Raw genomic sequence first — 15,614 nt, 5'->3', positions numbered from 1 at the left:
ATTTTATGTTTGTTTTTATACTGTGTATGTTACATTGGGAACCGCCCAGAACAGTTTGTTAATTCGGCGGGGTAGAAATTTCTATAAATAAATTGTACTAATTTACATGATGACAGGATAAATTCAGCTGTTCCTATTGGTTCTATCGGCTGGGTAGTGTATTTCAAAGCTAAAACAGAACCATGACTATCGGAGAGCTGTCAGAAGAACTCCAGGACAAAGTTGTGGAAAGGCATAGATGTGGGGAATGGGTATAAAAGACAGTAAAATCCTTGAATATCTCTCTGACCACAGTCCAGATGATTATTAAGAAGTGGAAGACATGGTACCACCAAGACCCTGCCTAGATCAGGCCATCCCTCCAAACCAGATGATCAAGTAAGGAAGAGACTGATCAGAGAGGCGACCAAGAGGTCAATGGCAATTATGAAAGAACTATAGGTTTCCATGGCCAAGACTAGTTAGTGTGCATGTGATAATATCCCAAGCACTCTTGAAGTTTGGCCTTTATGGTAGGGTGGCAAGAAGGAAGCTTCTACTCAACAAAGCCCACTTTGAATCCCATTTGAAGTGTAAAAAGAAACACTCAGGGGACATTGTAGCCAAATGGCAAAAAGTTTTGTGATCTGATAAAACTAAAGTAGAACTTTTTATCCTGAATGCAAAGTATTATGTTTAGTGCAAACCTGGAACAGCACATCACTAAGAGAACATCATCCCTACTGTGAAGCATAGTGGTGGTAGCATCAGGTTATGGGAATGTTTCTCATCAGCAGAGAATGAGGTACAATGAATGGAGAAAAGTCCTTAAGGGAAACCTGCCACCACCTGCAAGAAAACTGGAAAGGGAGTTCACCTTTCTGCATGACAACGACCTGAAGCACACCGCCAAAGCTGCACTGATTGATTAGCTAGGGAACAAAAAGGTAAATGTCCTGGAGTAGCTCAGTCAGAGCCCTGACTGCAGTCCAACTGAAAATCTGTGTCATGCCTTGGAGATTGCTATCCATCAGTGTTTCACAGAACTGAAACAGTTTTGTTAAAGAAGAATGCTCTAATATTAATAAACCACTTAAATAGAACAACTCAGGATCAAATAAACATAAATGTATGTGCTATAAAGACCACAAACCATTACAACTCAGCAGCCTGGGTGCTGCGGGGAAACACTATCATCACAAGCCTCTATTTTCTGTTCATTTTTCTTTATGCAATTAAAACCATACAGTCTTTTCCTGATTGAATAGTAGTATTGTAAATCCAGAATCAGGAGTGAGTGAAATTTTGATTACAGGAGTGAGTGAAATTGACCGGACACCCAATGCTAAACAGCATTTCGAGAGTTCACAGCAATCTAACTCTCTGCATCAGGGGACTCGCCACCATTTTGAAACAGTTGAAGTGTAATGGTTTGAGATCACTATAATACAATTAAATTTGTTCATTTGATCCTGAGTACTGGGGGTTCTATTTAAGTAGTGACAGTATAGAAAACCTACAGTATGTGAGTATTGGTAGTGTCTAATATTAATAAAACCAGGTATGCAAAGTTGGAAACCTATCCCCAACACATTCACATTTATAATTGTGCCAAAGGTGCTTCCAGCAAGTATTGAATCAGGGGAGTGGAGACTTATCCAATTGGACTTCAGTTTTGTTTTTTGGTTATGTATATGCTTTGTCCCCCAATAAAATATTTTTATCCCTAAAAGGTGTGGAGTATGGTATATTGATGAATGGGAAAAAATTCTTCATTTAAGTGCATGAAAGTCTGAGATAGTGGCACAACAAAATGTGAAAAACGTTCAGGAGGTGTAGACTTTCTGTAACCACTGTATGTGGCTGTATTGATTGCTTACTGACCAATCAGACTGGTTGATTCTATAATCGTGGTTCTCATGCTGGTCCTCAGGGACCACCTGGCCAGTCTTATTTTCAGAATACTCACAATGAATATGCATGCACTGTATTAGCCTGTATTGTACACAAGCATCTCATGCATATTCATTGTGGATATGCAGAAAACCAGATTAGCCAGATGGTCTTCAAGGATTGGGTTGAGAAGGACTGTTATAGAAAATAACCAATTTTGATCCCTAGAATAAGTTGTAGTAGGATCCGAAGTTAATTCTCTGCCATCTCCAATAGGAATTTATGAAATGTAGAGAGACATTATCTGAAAAATGCATACTGCATAAAATATCACTCAATTGTTCTTTTCATCTAGGGGCTGCTCAGAAACATACCGCATGCCAGTAGTGGAATACAAAGTGAATGAAGGTATTCCATATGAATATAAATTTCCCTTCAGAAATAACAACAAATGGCAACGAAATGCTGCTAAGGGACAGGTGCCTCAGCTAGGTCAAGTACCGTCACAACTACAGAGTCCAGTGACTTCAAGGGTTACATCAGGGAAAGGAGAAACAAAAATACCACCTCCAGATCGATCAACCAACATCCCACGTAGCATTTCCAGTGATGGACGCCCATTGGACAATAAGAGGTACCCAGTTTATTGTGCATGTCCTGTAGGAGTGAATTTTCATATACTATGAATTAATTTTAAGAAATAAACATTTCATGTGCCTTTTATAAGACTTTTAAATACATAGGGAGTGCCAGCTGTGATCAGACATGAAAAAATTCTCGAGTACAAAGCAAACAGCAAATTTGACAGCTTTCACAAATGCTACAGACACAAAATATACAAATCTCAAATTCAGTTGTATAGCTCCATCTTTTTTTTTTTACATCCAAATTTATATTATTAAACACTTTTTATTTATTTATTTTGAAAATATATTACACTCTTTCAAGTTTGAGGTGGGGTAAAATGTAATATGCATAATATTTTTCTACACAAAACAAACCACAATGAAATAAAATCAATAAAACAGAAAATAACAGAAAAATAATAATGAAGACTTTTAATGGGAAAAATTGTACTATTAATTTTAAAGATCAGATGTAATACTATAAACTTAGCATGGCTTAATTCTTTAGTCCTGTATAGTGGTCTCTTGGTTTCAGTATTGCCTGTTCTCTATGAACAAGCAGGACTGAATTGCCACACAAGTGGGTGATGTCATCACAGAGCAGAATGTGCTCCTTCACAGCTGAGAAAGCCCTAGAAGTCTTTCTAATCATGTGGTGATCCTTTGCAGCTACTGCGATGCGAGTGTCCTAAATCATTTTTTTCTGCTGAAACAAAAGATTTTGTTTTCTAGCAGCTTGGTTTTTGGGTTTTTTTGCATGTTTCTTTTCAGTTTTTTGTTTTTAGTTCATACTTTTCTTATTTTTCTCTGAATATTTTTTGTCTGTAGGCAACTAAAAAAAAAAAAAAAAATGTTCCCACCCTCTCAATAGTCCTCATGTTTGGAAATAGGCTTTTAAAATTCTTCTCCAAATGCAAGCACAAAATGTTGAGCCTCGACTTCATGATATCTATTTCTACTACCTGGATCCCCTCGGGCACTCTTAGAGATGTCAAATTAAAGTTCCATGTGTCCTCTCCCAACTGAAGAAAAGAAGAGGACAAGTTAAGAGGGTCCAGTATTTAAGATGAAAAAAGTCAGTGTCACTTCAGTGCTGAAGCCATAACTCTCCAACTTCAGGTGATCGATTAAAAAAAAAAAAAAAAAAAAAAAAAGAGAAAGCACTGAGGATCATCAAAAGCCCCACAACAAAGCACCGTGCCAAGACTCCAATGGTGCGTTTAACATCAGCGCTGTCCTTCTGTCTGTCTTCAGCTGGGCGCTGTTGTAATGTCTGACTGTGAATGTGCAAGTTTCTGGGAAATTTTCCTTCCCCAGTATTTGTTTTGTCTGTCCTATGGAGCATGAAGAATTAAAGGGAAAAAACAAGGGTTTATAGATCATGTAGAAGCCTCTATACTGAACATGGGGAGTTTTAAGTTGGCTTTTAATAAAATGAACACACACAAAGGTTTATTAGACAAATGATAACTTGGTGCTGGGCTGACGCACAGATGCTTCAGCTAATCCAGGGCTGCATCCAGAGCAGGAGAGGTGGGGGCAGCACAAGGATCACTCACCGGGCAACATCTCTATGCAACTGCATTGAGTGCAAGTGACTTTGCGACTGTGACGTCATCTGTGCAGGCATGCGAGCCAACCAGGTGATGGATTGGGGCAGGCCGCAGAGTGAGCCAGGGGAGAGTTGGGCTAGGCATTCGGGGTGGGGCATCAGGAGGGGCTTTCAGGCCCCAGGGCAGGTCAGGACATTCCCTGAGCCCCCACTGGGCACTTTCAGAATGAGGCTGATGCCTACAGCGCAGGAAGTACAATTATGGGGCACGGCCAAAGAGCCTTCCTTTTTTGCTCCTGCTCCACGTGCTGCTGCCCTTGCTGCAACCCACTCAACCTCCCAGGTTTAAGGCCTTTCTCAACTGGTAGTTGCCTTGCACTGGAATTCTGCTGTTTTCATGTCACAGTTGGGGCAGGGGTGCCTAAGCTGGGGGTGGGGGGGGGGGGGGCAGGAGTTTTCTGAGCGGAGGCAGTGAAAGGATCCAACAGAAGAAAATAGGATAAGCATTGGCAAGTTAAATGTAAGATATTGATAAGACAGGCTAAGAGAATTTGAAAAGAAGTTGGCCGTAGAAGCAAAAACTCACAGTAAAAACTTTTTCAAATATATCTGAAGCAGAAAGCCTGTGACAGAGTCAGTTGGACTGTTAGATGATCGAGGGGTTAAAGGGGCACTTAGAGAAGATAAGGCCATTGCAGAAAGATTAAATGATTTCTTTGCTTCGGTGTTTACTGAAGAGGATGTTAGGGAGGTACCCGTACTGGAGAAGGTTTTCATGGGTAATGATTCAGATGGACTGAACCAAATCACGGTGAACCTAGAAGATGTGGTAGACCTGATTGACAAATTGAAGAGTAGTAAATCACCCGGACCCGATGGTATACACCCTAGAGTTCTGAAGGAACTAAAAAATGAAATTTCAGACCTATTAGTAAAAATTTGTAACCTATCATTAAAATCATCCATTGTACCTGAAGACTGGAGGATAGCTAATGTAACCCCGATCTTTAAAAAGGGCTCCAGGAGCGAACTGGGAAACTACAGACCAGTTAGCCTGACTTCAGTGCCAGGAAAAATAGTGGAAAGTGTTCTAAGCATCAAAATCACAGAACATATAAGAAGACATGGTTTAATGGAACAAAGTCAGCATGGCTTTTTACCCAACACAAGTCTTGCCTCAAAAATCTGCTTCACGTTTTTGGAGGAGTTAATAAACATGTGGATAAAGGTGAACTGGTAGATGTAGTGTACTTGGATTTTCAGAAGGCGCGTTTAACAAAGTTCCTCATGAGAGGATTCTAGAAAAAGTAAAAAGTCATGGGATAGGTGGCGATGTCCTTTCATGGATTACAAACTGGCTAAAAGATAGGAAACAGAGAGCAGGATTAAATGGACAATTTTCTCAGTGGAAGGGAGTGGGCATTGGTGTGCCTCAGGGATCTGTATTGGGACCCTTACTTTTCAATATATTTATAAATGATCTGGAAAGAAATACGTCGAGTGAGGTAATCAAATTTGCAGATGATACAAAATTGTTCAGAGTAGTTAAATCACAAGCAGATTGTGATAAATTGCAGGAAGACCTTGTGAGACAGGAAAACTGGGCATCGAAATGGCAGATGAAATTTAATGTGGATAAGTGCAAGGTGATGCATATAGGGAAAAATAACCCATGCTATGGTTACATAGTGTTAGGTTCCATATTAGATGCTACCACACAAGAAAGAGATCTAGGCGTCATAGTGGATAACACATTGAAATTGTCTGTTCAGTGTGCTGCAGCAGTCAAAAAAGCAAACAATGTTGGGAATTATTAGAAAGGGAATGGTGAATAAAACGGAAAATGTAGTAATGCCTCTGTAACATTCCATGGTGAGACCGCACCTTGAATACTGTATAGAATTCTGGCCACTGTATCTCAAAAAAGATAGAATTGCGATGGAGAAGGTACAGAGAATGGTGACCAAAATGATAAGGGGAATGGAAAAACTCCCCTATGAGAAAAGACTAAAGAGGTAAGGACTTTTCAGCTTGGAGAAGAGACAGCTGAGGGGGGATATGATAGAGGTGTTTAAAATCATGAGAGGTCTAGAACGGGTAGATGTGAATCGGTTATTTAGTCTTTCAGATAATAGAAAGACTAGGGGGCACTCCATGAAGTTAGCATGGGGCACATTTAAAACTAATCGGAGAAAGTTGTTTTTCATTCAACACACAATTAAACTCTGGAATTTGTTGCCAGAGGATGTGGTTAGTACAGTTAGTATAGCTATGTTTAAAAAAGGATTGGATAAGTTCTTGGAGGAGAAGTCCATTACCTGTTATTAATTAAGTTGACTTAGAAAATAGCCACTGCTATTAGCAATGGTAACATGGAATAGACTTAGTTTTTGGGTACTTGCCAGGTTCTTATGGCCTGGATTGGCCACTGTTGGAAACAGGATGCTGGGCTTGATGGACCCTTGGTCTGACCCAGTATGGCATGTTCTTATGCCACATTAAGATCCGCTGTCTGCTGTCACGGCCGGTTGGCCACAGGGCAGCAGCAGACTGGATGCCCTGTCAGTTGGGCAGTCATTTTGCTTGTGTGTGGCAGGTGACCAGGAAAGCCCACGAGGAACACCTCTCAGAAGGACAGAGCTTTGCTTACCAGTGGCTAGCCCTGGTCCTAAGGTGACACATTGCCTGCCGCAAGGGCACTTGGTAGGATACCTCTGTTATGGCTCAGGTACTTAGGTCTTTACTGTATGTCTTTATACGCATTAAAGCTGTGGCCAGTTTTACACCAGTACATTGTCAGTCTCTTTGCTTTGTGGATTATGAGTGTGTGTGTTGTGGTTGGCACCCCCTCTTCATGATGTGCTGGTTGCAGTTACCCAAGTTACATATTTATGCATATGCAGGAAGGCTTTATTTAGGCAATTTTATATTCCACAATTCTAATAATATACATTGTGGATTACAAATTGCGCATAACAATAAAAATTACATAAAAATGAAAATAGTAACCAAAGATTCTAAATCAAATGATACAAAGAAGCTAAAATAAAACTTTATACTATGAAAGCTTGAGGAAAAAAATACTTTCAACATCTTTGTAAATTTCAAATCTGCTTGGTTGCGAATCTCAAAAAGTATAGTATTACATATCTCAGGGCTGTATACAGAAAACACTTTAGCTCTTGTCGCACTCAGTTAATAGTCAGCAATTGATGGAACAGTAAGCAAACACTGAGAATCAGAACATAAAAATTGAACAAGAAATCTTGTCCTTCAAACAGGACTCTTGAGTATATGGCTTTGTGGAGCAGCATTAATAATTTAAATTGAACTCTCTGTAATGCTGGTAGCCAATGTTACTCCTTTATATGTGGAGTAATACTGTCTTTCCATTGTAAGCCAAATGTTAGAGTGTGGACCCTTATGTTGGAGTGAGGCGGGTTGAGCCTTTGTGTTCTGGGGCCTGGCAGATCTTAGGTGAGTGTCTCTGGTGAAGGCTTAGAAAGGTTCCGTAGTCAGGCTGTGGTCGAGGCAGGTGGCAGGCAAGGAGAGTCAAGCCACGGGCTGTTGCCAAGACAGGCTGCAAACAGGGATTGTCAGGTCACAGGCTAAGGTCAATACAAGGGGTCAATCCAAGGGAGCAAGGCTGAAGGCACGGAAGGCTGGACAAGGCTGAAGAGACAGATCCGAAACAGCAACTCACACTACCTGGAGGTAGTCGACTTGTTGCTGAGGTGTTGTGTGAGAACCAGTAGAGGCTCTTTATAGAGCAAAGGCCTGACATCATTGGTAGGCATTTCCCGCCATGGGCCCTTTAAAGAGGGGTGAGAGTCCTGCTTTCTGGGGGGAAGTTGGAACGGTGGTGTTTGGTCATGAAAAATCCCAGTGGTGGCAGCCTTCTCCAGCCTGGCAGCAAAAGGTGAGTGAGCCAACTCAAGGGGCAGCCCATGAGCCGGCAAACGTATTACCAAACACAATTCGCCCTGCAGCATTCTGGACTAATTGCAAGACATATAATACATTTTTAGATAAATCCATATGGGGCAGATTTTAAAAGGGTTACGCGCGTAAAGCCCATTTTGCATAGGCCCGGTGACGTGTGCAAAGCCCCAGGACGCATATGTCCCGGGGCTTTGTGAAAGGGGCGGGGCCGAGGCCTCCGGCAAAGCAGCCGTGCTACGGGATCATGCGCTGGCAGCCGGCCGGCGCACTCTGGAAGGCGTAATTTACAAAATAAAGGTAGGGGGGGATTTAGTTAGGGCTGGGGGGCGGGTTAGACAGGGGAAGGGAAGGTGAGGGGGGGCCGGAGGGAACGGGGAAAGCCATCGGGGCTCCCCTAGGGCTCGGCGTGCGCGCAAATTGCACTGGTGTGCACTCCCTTGCGAGCGCCATCAAAATGGCGCCAACAGCCCTTTGCCCTTACTATGTCACAGGGGCTACTGCTGCCATTGGTCGGCCCCAGTGACATAGTAAGGGCAAAGGGCCGTCGGCACCATTTTGATTACTGGCAGCCAACGGCCCAAGTCCAGGAGATCGCTCCCGGACCGCTCCTGGACCCCCAGGGACTTTTGGCAGGTTTTGGGGGGGTTGTAGTAAATTAATTTAAAGGGTTGGGGGGGGGGTTTGGGGGGGAGGGGTTCCCACAGAAAGAGAAAAATAAAAGTTTTCTGATCTGGGGAGTGGACCGAAATGGCCCTCCCCAGACCCGAAAACAAAATGGGGGGAAAAAAAATGTTGTGCACTCCCCTAATTTGCTCCATAAGACGCACAGATGCCCAGGGACAGAGTCTGTTCAGCACACAAAATTTTTTTTTTTTCAATTTTCCCCCTCTGAATCCTAGGTGCGTCTTATGGTCAGGTGCGTCTTATGGAGCGAAAAATACGGTAATTTACCTAACCAAAGTGCAGATGTAACAAATAAGGACCAAACCTTTTTCTGTAATCCACTTTAATAATCATAAAATTAGTATTAAAAGATTCAACTGGAAACTCTCCAGTCCTTTCACTATGAATATAAAATTGCATATCATCTGCACATATCCAGTAAATCATATTTAAAGATGCTAGTCTGACCCAGCGGTTGAAGAAAAATATTAAAAGAACTGGAGATGACGACTCCTGAGTTACCCCCAACAAATTTACATGCCATTCAGAACTCTCTCCTTCCAATCTAACTTGCTGCATCCTACCCTAAAGATAAGAAATATACCTCTAATCCCAATATTAATTTAGCCTTTTACTCAGCTTCGAGTGTGACCCAATGTAATGTAATATCAAACTGTACCAATATCCCACACTTTTGCTATCATGACTACAATGCATCTCATCTAATAAAATTAATAAAGTGTCAGGTCCTCAACTTTTTCTAAAACCATACTGGCCCTCATCTAAATATTCTAAAATAAAAATGCATCCAGCAAGTTCAAAACCAACTTTTCTAATGTTTTCGCTTTAGTGCATAGATTAGATATTGGATGGTAATTAGATAAATATCTGAAGGCACTGATGAATCTTTTAAAATGGGCCTCACTATCGCCTTTTTCAAGTTGGCTGGAGCTTCACCATGTAACAAAGATTAATTATGTGAATCAAATACCCAGCAAACTTATTAGCTTTGTTCTTATGTAACTAAAATGGAAAAAGATCTAAACTACAGCCAGTCACTCTAATCTTGGCAATATTTTATTTATTATTTAGATTTTTGTATTCCGCTTTTTGGCACTTCAGAGGGTACATCAAAGTAGATTAGATTACATTCAGGTTCTATAGGTATTTCCCTATACCCATAGGATTCACTATCTAATTTTGTACCTGAGGCAACTGAGGATAAAGTGACTTGCCCAAGGTCACAAGGAGCAACAATGGATTTGAATCCTTGTTTCCCTGGGTTGTAGCCCTCTGCTCTAACCACTAGGCTAGTCCTCCACTCTAACTGCAGCTACTAACGTCAAAGATTTTTTTAGTAATTAACTGAAATTTCAGATAAATTTGAGTAACCCTGTAGAATACCACTAAATTCTTCATTCCTTAGGGCAGTACTTTCACCACATTCAGAAATACCTTACTATGAACTTATTAATGTTATCAATCAATAATTCAATTTCCCTGACAGCATTCATGGATGGATGCGAACCAATAGATCTTAATAGATATTTCACCTCTCTCCTTCCCTGTTCCCTAGAATGCCCATGTTCTTGATTATGTGAGTTTAACTTTGAAGGTATTGCTGACTGGCCTAAAAGTGTCCTCCAGACCTGTTATGCTATATTACTAATTCCCTTTCTCCCTGATCATTATGCCTATGAAACTTATAAGCCCTGTATGGACAGGGCTTATAAGTTTCATAGGCATAATGACAGTACCAATTGTACTTGAATGTAATTTGAGCTAAATCTAATAAACCAGCTCTACTTTAGTATCCTCCTTTGCCTGTTACAGTTTCCAATTCAGACAGCTATAATGCTTACTCCCTTTTCCCTATGTAGGCAATTGCACCTGATTCCCAAATCACTCCCCTATTGTTCATAAATGATATATTTTACTTTGGAACATAAGTGATACCGATGTCTTATTACCAAACTATTGTTTTGAGCCATCACCATTCTTCCTATTTTGGAAGTCCCCTTGTTATGCATACGCTTACCATACCACCCATATTATGGAAAATGCAATAATTGGATAGTTATTAAGTAATGTGTAATAATTATGCATCCAGCTAATGACAAGTTATATGTGATTCCTACACAAAAGGCACATGTTTTGTTATACTGATGGGAATTATTATATGGAAAATCTATAACTCTTGATGCTACACGGCCCCCTTTTTTTTGTGGAAATAGTCTGTCTAATAAATGTACATAAGAACATAAGAACATAAGAAAATGCCATACTGGGTCAGACCAAGGGTCCATCAAGCCCAGCATCCTGTTTCCAACAGTGGCCAATCCAGGCCATAAGAACCTGGCAAGCACCCAAAAACTAAGTCCATTCCATGCAACCATTGCCAATGGCAGTGGCTATTCTCTAAGTGAACCTAATAGCAGGTAATGGACTTCTCCTCCAAGAACTTATCCAATCCTTTTTTAAACACAGCTATACTAACTGCACGAACCACATTCTCTGGCAACAAATTCCAGAGTTTAATTGTGCGTTGAGTAAAAAAGAACTTTCTCCGATTAGTTTTAAATGTGCCCCATGCTAACTTCATGGAGTGTCCCCTAGTCCTTCTACTATCCGAAAGAGTAAATAACCGATTCACATCTACCCGTTCTAGACATCTCATGATTTTAAACACCTCTATCATATCCCCCCTCATTCGTCTCTTCTCCAAGCTGAATGACTACTTTACCTACTTCACAGAACTTATAACGCTAGAGATCTTTGACCATCATAATAGGCATCATTGTGTTATGCTTCTTCGCAATTTTTGCACTCTGCCTTATTTATAATCATAGGTCAATATTATCACCTCAAATTCTTTTTTATATTTTTCTATACTTCATCACCCGTGATATTAAAATATGTCCATGATCTATGAAAACTTCAACTTATCTTAGATTTCAATTTTGCTGCTGGTGCAATCTTCATATTCACTCTGAACTCTCTGTAAGGTATTGTAATTTGTTGCAGTCTTTAAATTTATAGCCTGCTCCTTGCCCACATGTTGCGATCTCCTTGCCTGACACAGTGCTGTGTTTCAGACTAGATAATGTCCTTTCTCAAGGGCTTGTTTTATATATTCAACATGGTTTCTCTCGGCGTTTTCGGCACATTTCTCCATTATTATATGGACACATACCTGTATTCCAGCAATTTGTTGAAATCCTGAAACACCCAATTATTCTAATAATATTGCAAGCTATCTTAATTTTTTGTCATGGTTTGTAGTCTGCTTTGGATATATTGCTTATGGCAAAAGCTGTTTTAATCAATGCAAATACACTTTCATGAAATTCTCATGTAAATTGTGATCCCTGTATGTTGCTAATTAGCTCCAGTCAAGGATCAAAGGGTGAAAATGTAATATATATTTTTTCCCTTTGTATAATCAAGCTTAAAAACGGAATCTGTCTCACAAAGGCAAACAATTAACTTCTGCTTTTTCATACAGATGCTTTTTGTAGATTCTCTCTCACACACACATATATCTTAAATTAAGCTTTGCAGAATAAGTAAACATTTGAGGAGGGGAGGGGAAAGAACAATGAGTGATTGAGTGTAGCTATTTTGAACTGTAGAAATGGTTATCCCATGTAGAAATATCAGACAGGATTGTCACAAAAGAGACATACATCTCTGTCTCAAGTAGCTGCACCTGAATGAATGAACATGAATTCATCATTTCATAAAGCTATCTAGAGAAAACCAACTAGAAAGGAGAACTTGGGAAAGTATCATTGACGCTTCCAAGAAAACAGATCATGGTCATTTGACAATGCTAAGAAGGGCATGCCCGCTAAGATAGCTTGCCAGTGGAAATGAGTAAACTCTGACTAATAAAAGTATGAACTCTAAATCACTAGCCATTCATGATGCCAGTGTGGGACCACCTTGTTTTTGACTTTTAACCATGAATATTGAAACCTGGAGATCAGATCATAACTAAAGATGCCAAGGATGTCTGTGACAGCTCCTTCTGAGACATCTGTCTGGCCAGTGGATAGTTCTGCAGTTCAAAGATTTGGGTGAAATTGACTGATTATTTTAAAAATCTTATATTCCGCAACATCCAACATATGTTCAGGGTGGATTATCTATAATTAGTCTTAGAAGATTGCAAATTGGTGACTTTCAGAAAAGCAAGTGGGATTTCAATTTGTTCAGTAAATCCCGGTGCTTCCCTGATTCATCTGAATTATTGTGGAACACAGTACAGAAGTCCAGAGTTGCAAGGTGTCAACATCGACGAGTCTTGTGCCAAAGCTTTTGGCACCAGCGACAAAATTATTTTAGCTCATTGTGGAAATTCTGGAGCCAAACCAGTGACTAGGGAATTCATTCCACCTAGTTTGGTACCTGAATTAGTTCTTCCATGATTCTTCCTCCATCTGTGCCTGAGTACCACCCTTTTATGTAACAGCTATAGTTGGAATTTGTGCATAACTATACGAAGAAGATCCTTTCATCTCCTTCATTCATGGAATCAATTTTGAAGAATCTGTCTAGTCAATTAGATTCTCAAGCCTATATTTCCTGATTCCAGAATAAACAGTCTCAACAGGGAAAATCTCACAGTGCCATCTCCTCAGGAGATTAACATTAATAGAGCCTCCTTTATTACTCATCAATTCTAAAAATAATGTATTCCTCTTATGGCTCCTGTTTATATCTTTCAGTAGATGAATAGACAGGACTTCTGTCAGATCCTTTACTGGAACCAGCTAGAAGCATCTCTCCACCAGAGGGCTCGACTTACCCCCCCTGCCTTATTTCAAAAAATGGCAGAAGCAGGGCCATTTAAATTAGAGGAAGAGATGAAGCAAAGTGAAGACTTCCTAGATATCTTAAAATACAAGCATCTAAAAAAAAAACATTTCCGTGCCAGTTCATAAGGTCCTACAGGAGTGTTATAGTCTAAATTGTTAGACTCCTCTTTCCACACTGCCAGTCATGATTCTGTGGTAGTAAAGCTTCCTCTAAAGAAAGAAAAACGATCTATATAAACACTCCAGTACTCCAAGAAAGGATGCCAAATTACTGGATAATATAAGAAAAGTCTTTCAATCAGCAATATTGCAGAGGAGAATTTTCCCACCGATTGCAGATGGCCCAATAGCTATAAAATATCAGAAAATGACACACTTCATCTCATCTTCCTAAAGATTCAAGATTGGTTCACACTTCATATAAATGAAGCTGAAAAACATGCTAAGCCTCTCTTTAGATCTTTGTATGATGTTTGAGACTGCTTCTAAATCATGAGCCATAGTTATAGGAGCTAGAAGGCTTACTTGGCTGAGAGTGTCAGGTCTAAGAAGATGTACATGATAAATTAGCTGATGCCCCATGTGCTGAAGATAACTTATTCAGTGAGAAAGTTAAGGAAACAGTTAACTGTTCAACCTTCCAAATACTAGCTGCAACTACTTTTGAATAACAAACTACTCAAAAAAAAAAAACAAACAAACCCCACCTCAATCTTTCAGAAAGCGGTATTACCCTTGTAGAAGATAGCCATACCCTTTCCAGAGGCAATCTTGCAACTTCAGCTGCATCAGCAGTCACAAACACACTAACTTTTCTTTATTAGCTGCCTTACTGTGACTATTAAAAGCACAAACACACTAAATAATAAACCCCAATGGTTTACTTCTCCCCAATACTTAAAAAAAAATAAAAAAATTCCCAAGCAAAACTTACTGATTCCTTTCAGCCACCAGCAAGGTGATCCTCTCCCTACTGGATATGGTTTCCTTGGGTTCAACAGATAGCTGTTGTTCCATCAGTACACCTAAAAATATTCCCAAATCTTCTTTCTTAATACAACTAACACTATCTCACCCCAGTCTTCAGTCCCTGCACTATCCTACTTTCAATACCATGCTGTGAGTGCTAAACTATGCCTACTCTCAAAAATCAGGAAAGCCTTTCTTACAGCAAGAACGTCCACCAGATATTTTACAACTTCAAATGGAAAAGATTTTCCTTCTGGTGTACTTCATAACAAAGATCGGTTTATCTCTTCTACTTCAACTCTTCGATATCTGCTCAGCCTCTCCAAGGCAGAGTTGAAAACTAATTCCATTAGAGTGCACATAATTGCTATAGCAGAATGTCACCAACACAAGATTTTTTAATCTCTCATCCAATAGTGACAAGATTCATTAAGAGTCTCTTTCATTTTCATCCTTCAATAAGATCCCCTCCCACTCAGTGGGATTTAAATGTACTTTCTCAACTAATGAAGCCTTTTTTTTTTTTTTCTTTTTTTTTACCCTTAGCATTGGTGAATCTCAGATTTCTCACTTGGAAATTGTTTTTACTAGCAAGCTCCAAGCTTTGGTACTCCATCACCCTATACACAATTTTTAAAAAAAATAGGGTAGTTTTAAGGATTTATCCTAAGTTTTATCTAATGTGGATTTTCAGTTTCACTCAAATCAGTCCATAGTTCTACCTACATTCTTTCCAAATCCTTATTCTAACAAAGATGAACGATTTCTTAGGCTTCAGAAGAGTTTTGTTGTTCTACTTGGAAAAATCCAACTGTGAGCCTAAACTTGGGGAATTCTTTAAGATTCACAGAGTCAGTTAGAAAAGATAGTGGGGCTAAGTCATATGCACAGTCATAATATACTCTCTTCAAGCCCGTATTCTTCATTTGGGGGGAGGAGGAGGTGTGATATCCTTCAGAGTTCAAGGCATTACACGTGTCAATTACTAGGTGTATTTGAAAGGGCCAGAGGGATGCATCACTGCTATTCCAACGTAAAGCAATTGCTGAAGTGCTTGTGCAGTAAAGGGGATCTAACACAAAATACCCGTTTGCTTTTGTAAATCAACAATTCAATAATAAATACTTGAATATGCAACTATGTGGTCCCTCTTTTCTGTTACTGGGGTTT

General features: G+C 39.9%; 1 protein-coding gene across 6 annotated transcripts in view; it reads left to right on the top strand.

The window, feature by feature from the left end:
- SIPA1L1 (signal induced proliferation associated 1 like 1) overlaps positions 1-15,614 on the top strand; it is a 745,249-nt gene that overhangs the window by 542,484 nt on the left and 187,151 nt on the right. For all 6 annotated transcript variants that reach the window (XM_029598743.1, XM_029598739.1, XM_029598740.1 and 3 more), the window contains one exon: positions 2,228-2,506. In XM_029598743.1, coding sequence (XP_029454603.1) covers positions 2,228-2,506 — 279 coding nt within the window. The remainder of the gene's footprint in view (positions 1-2,227; positions 2,507-15,614) is intronic.

This window comes from Rhinatrema bivittatum, chromosome 4 (genome assembly GCF_901001135.1).
Source record: "Rhinatrema bivittatum chromosome 4, aRhiBiv1.1, whole genome shotgun sequence".
NCBI lineage: Eukaryota > Metazoa > Chordata > Amphibia > Gymnophiona > Rhinatrematidae > Rhinatrema > Rhinatrema bivittatum.
The sequence above is the reverse complement of the archived record's forward strand: the minus strand, read 5'-3'. Positions and strand labels throughout refer to the sequence as shown.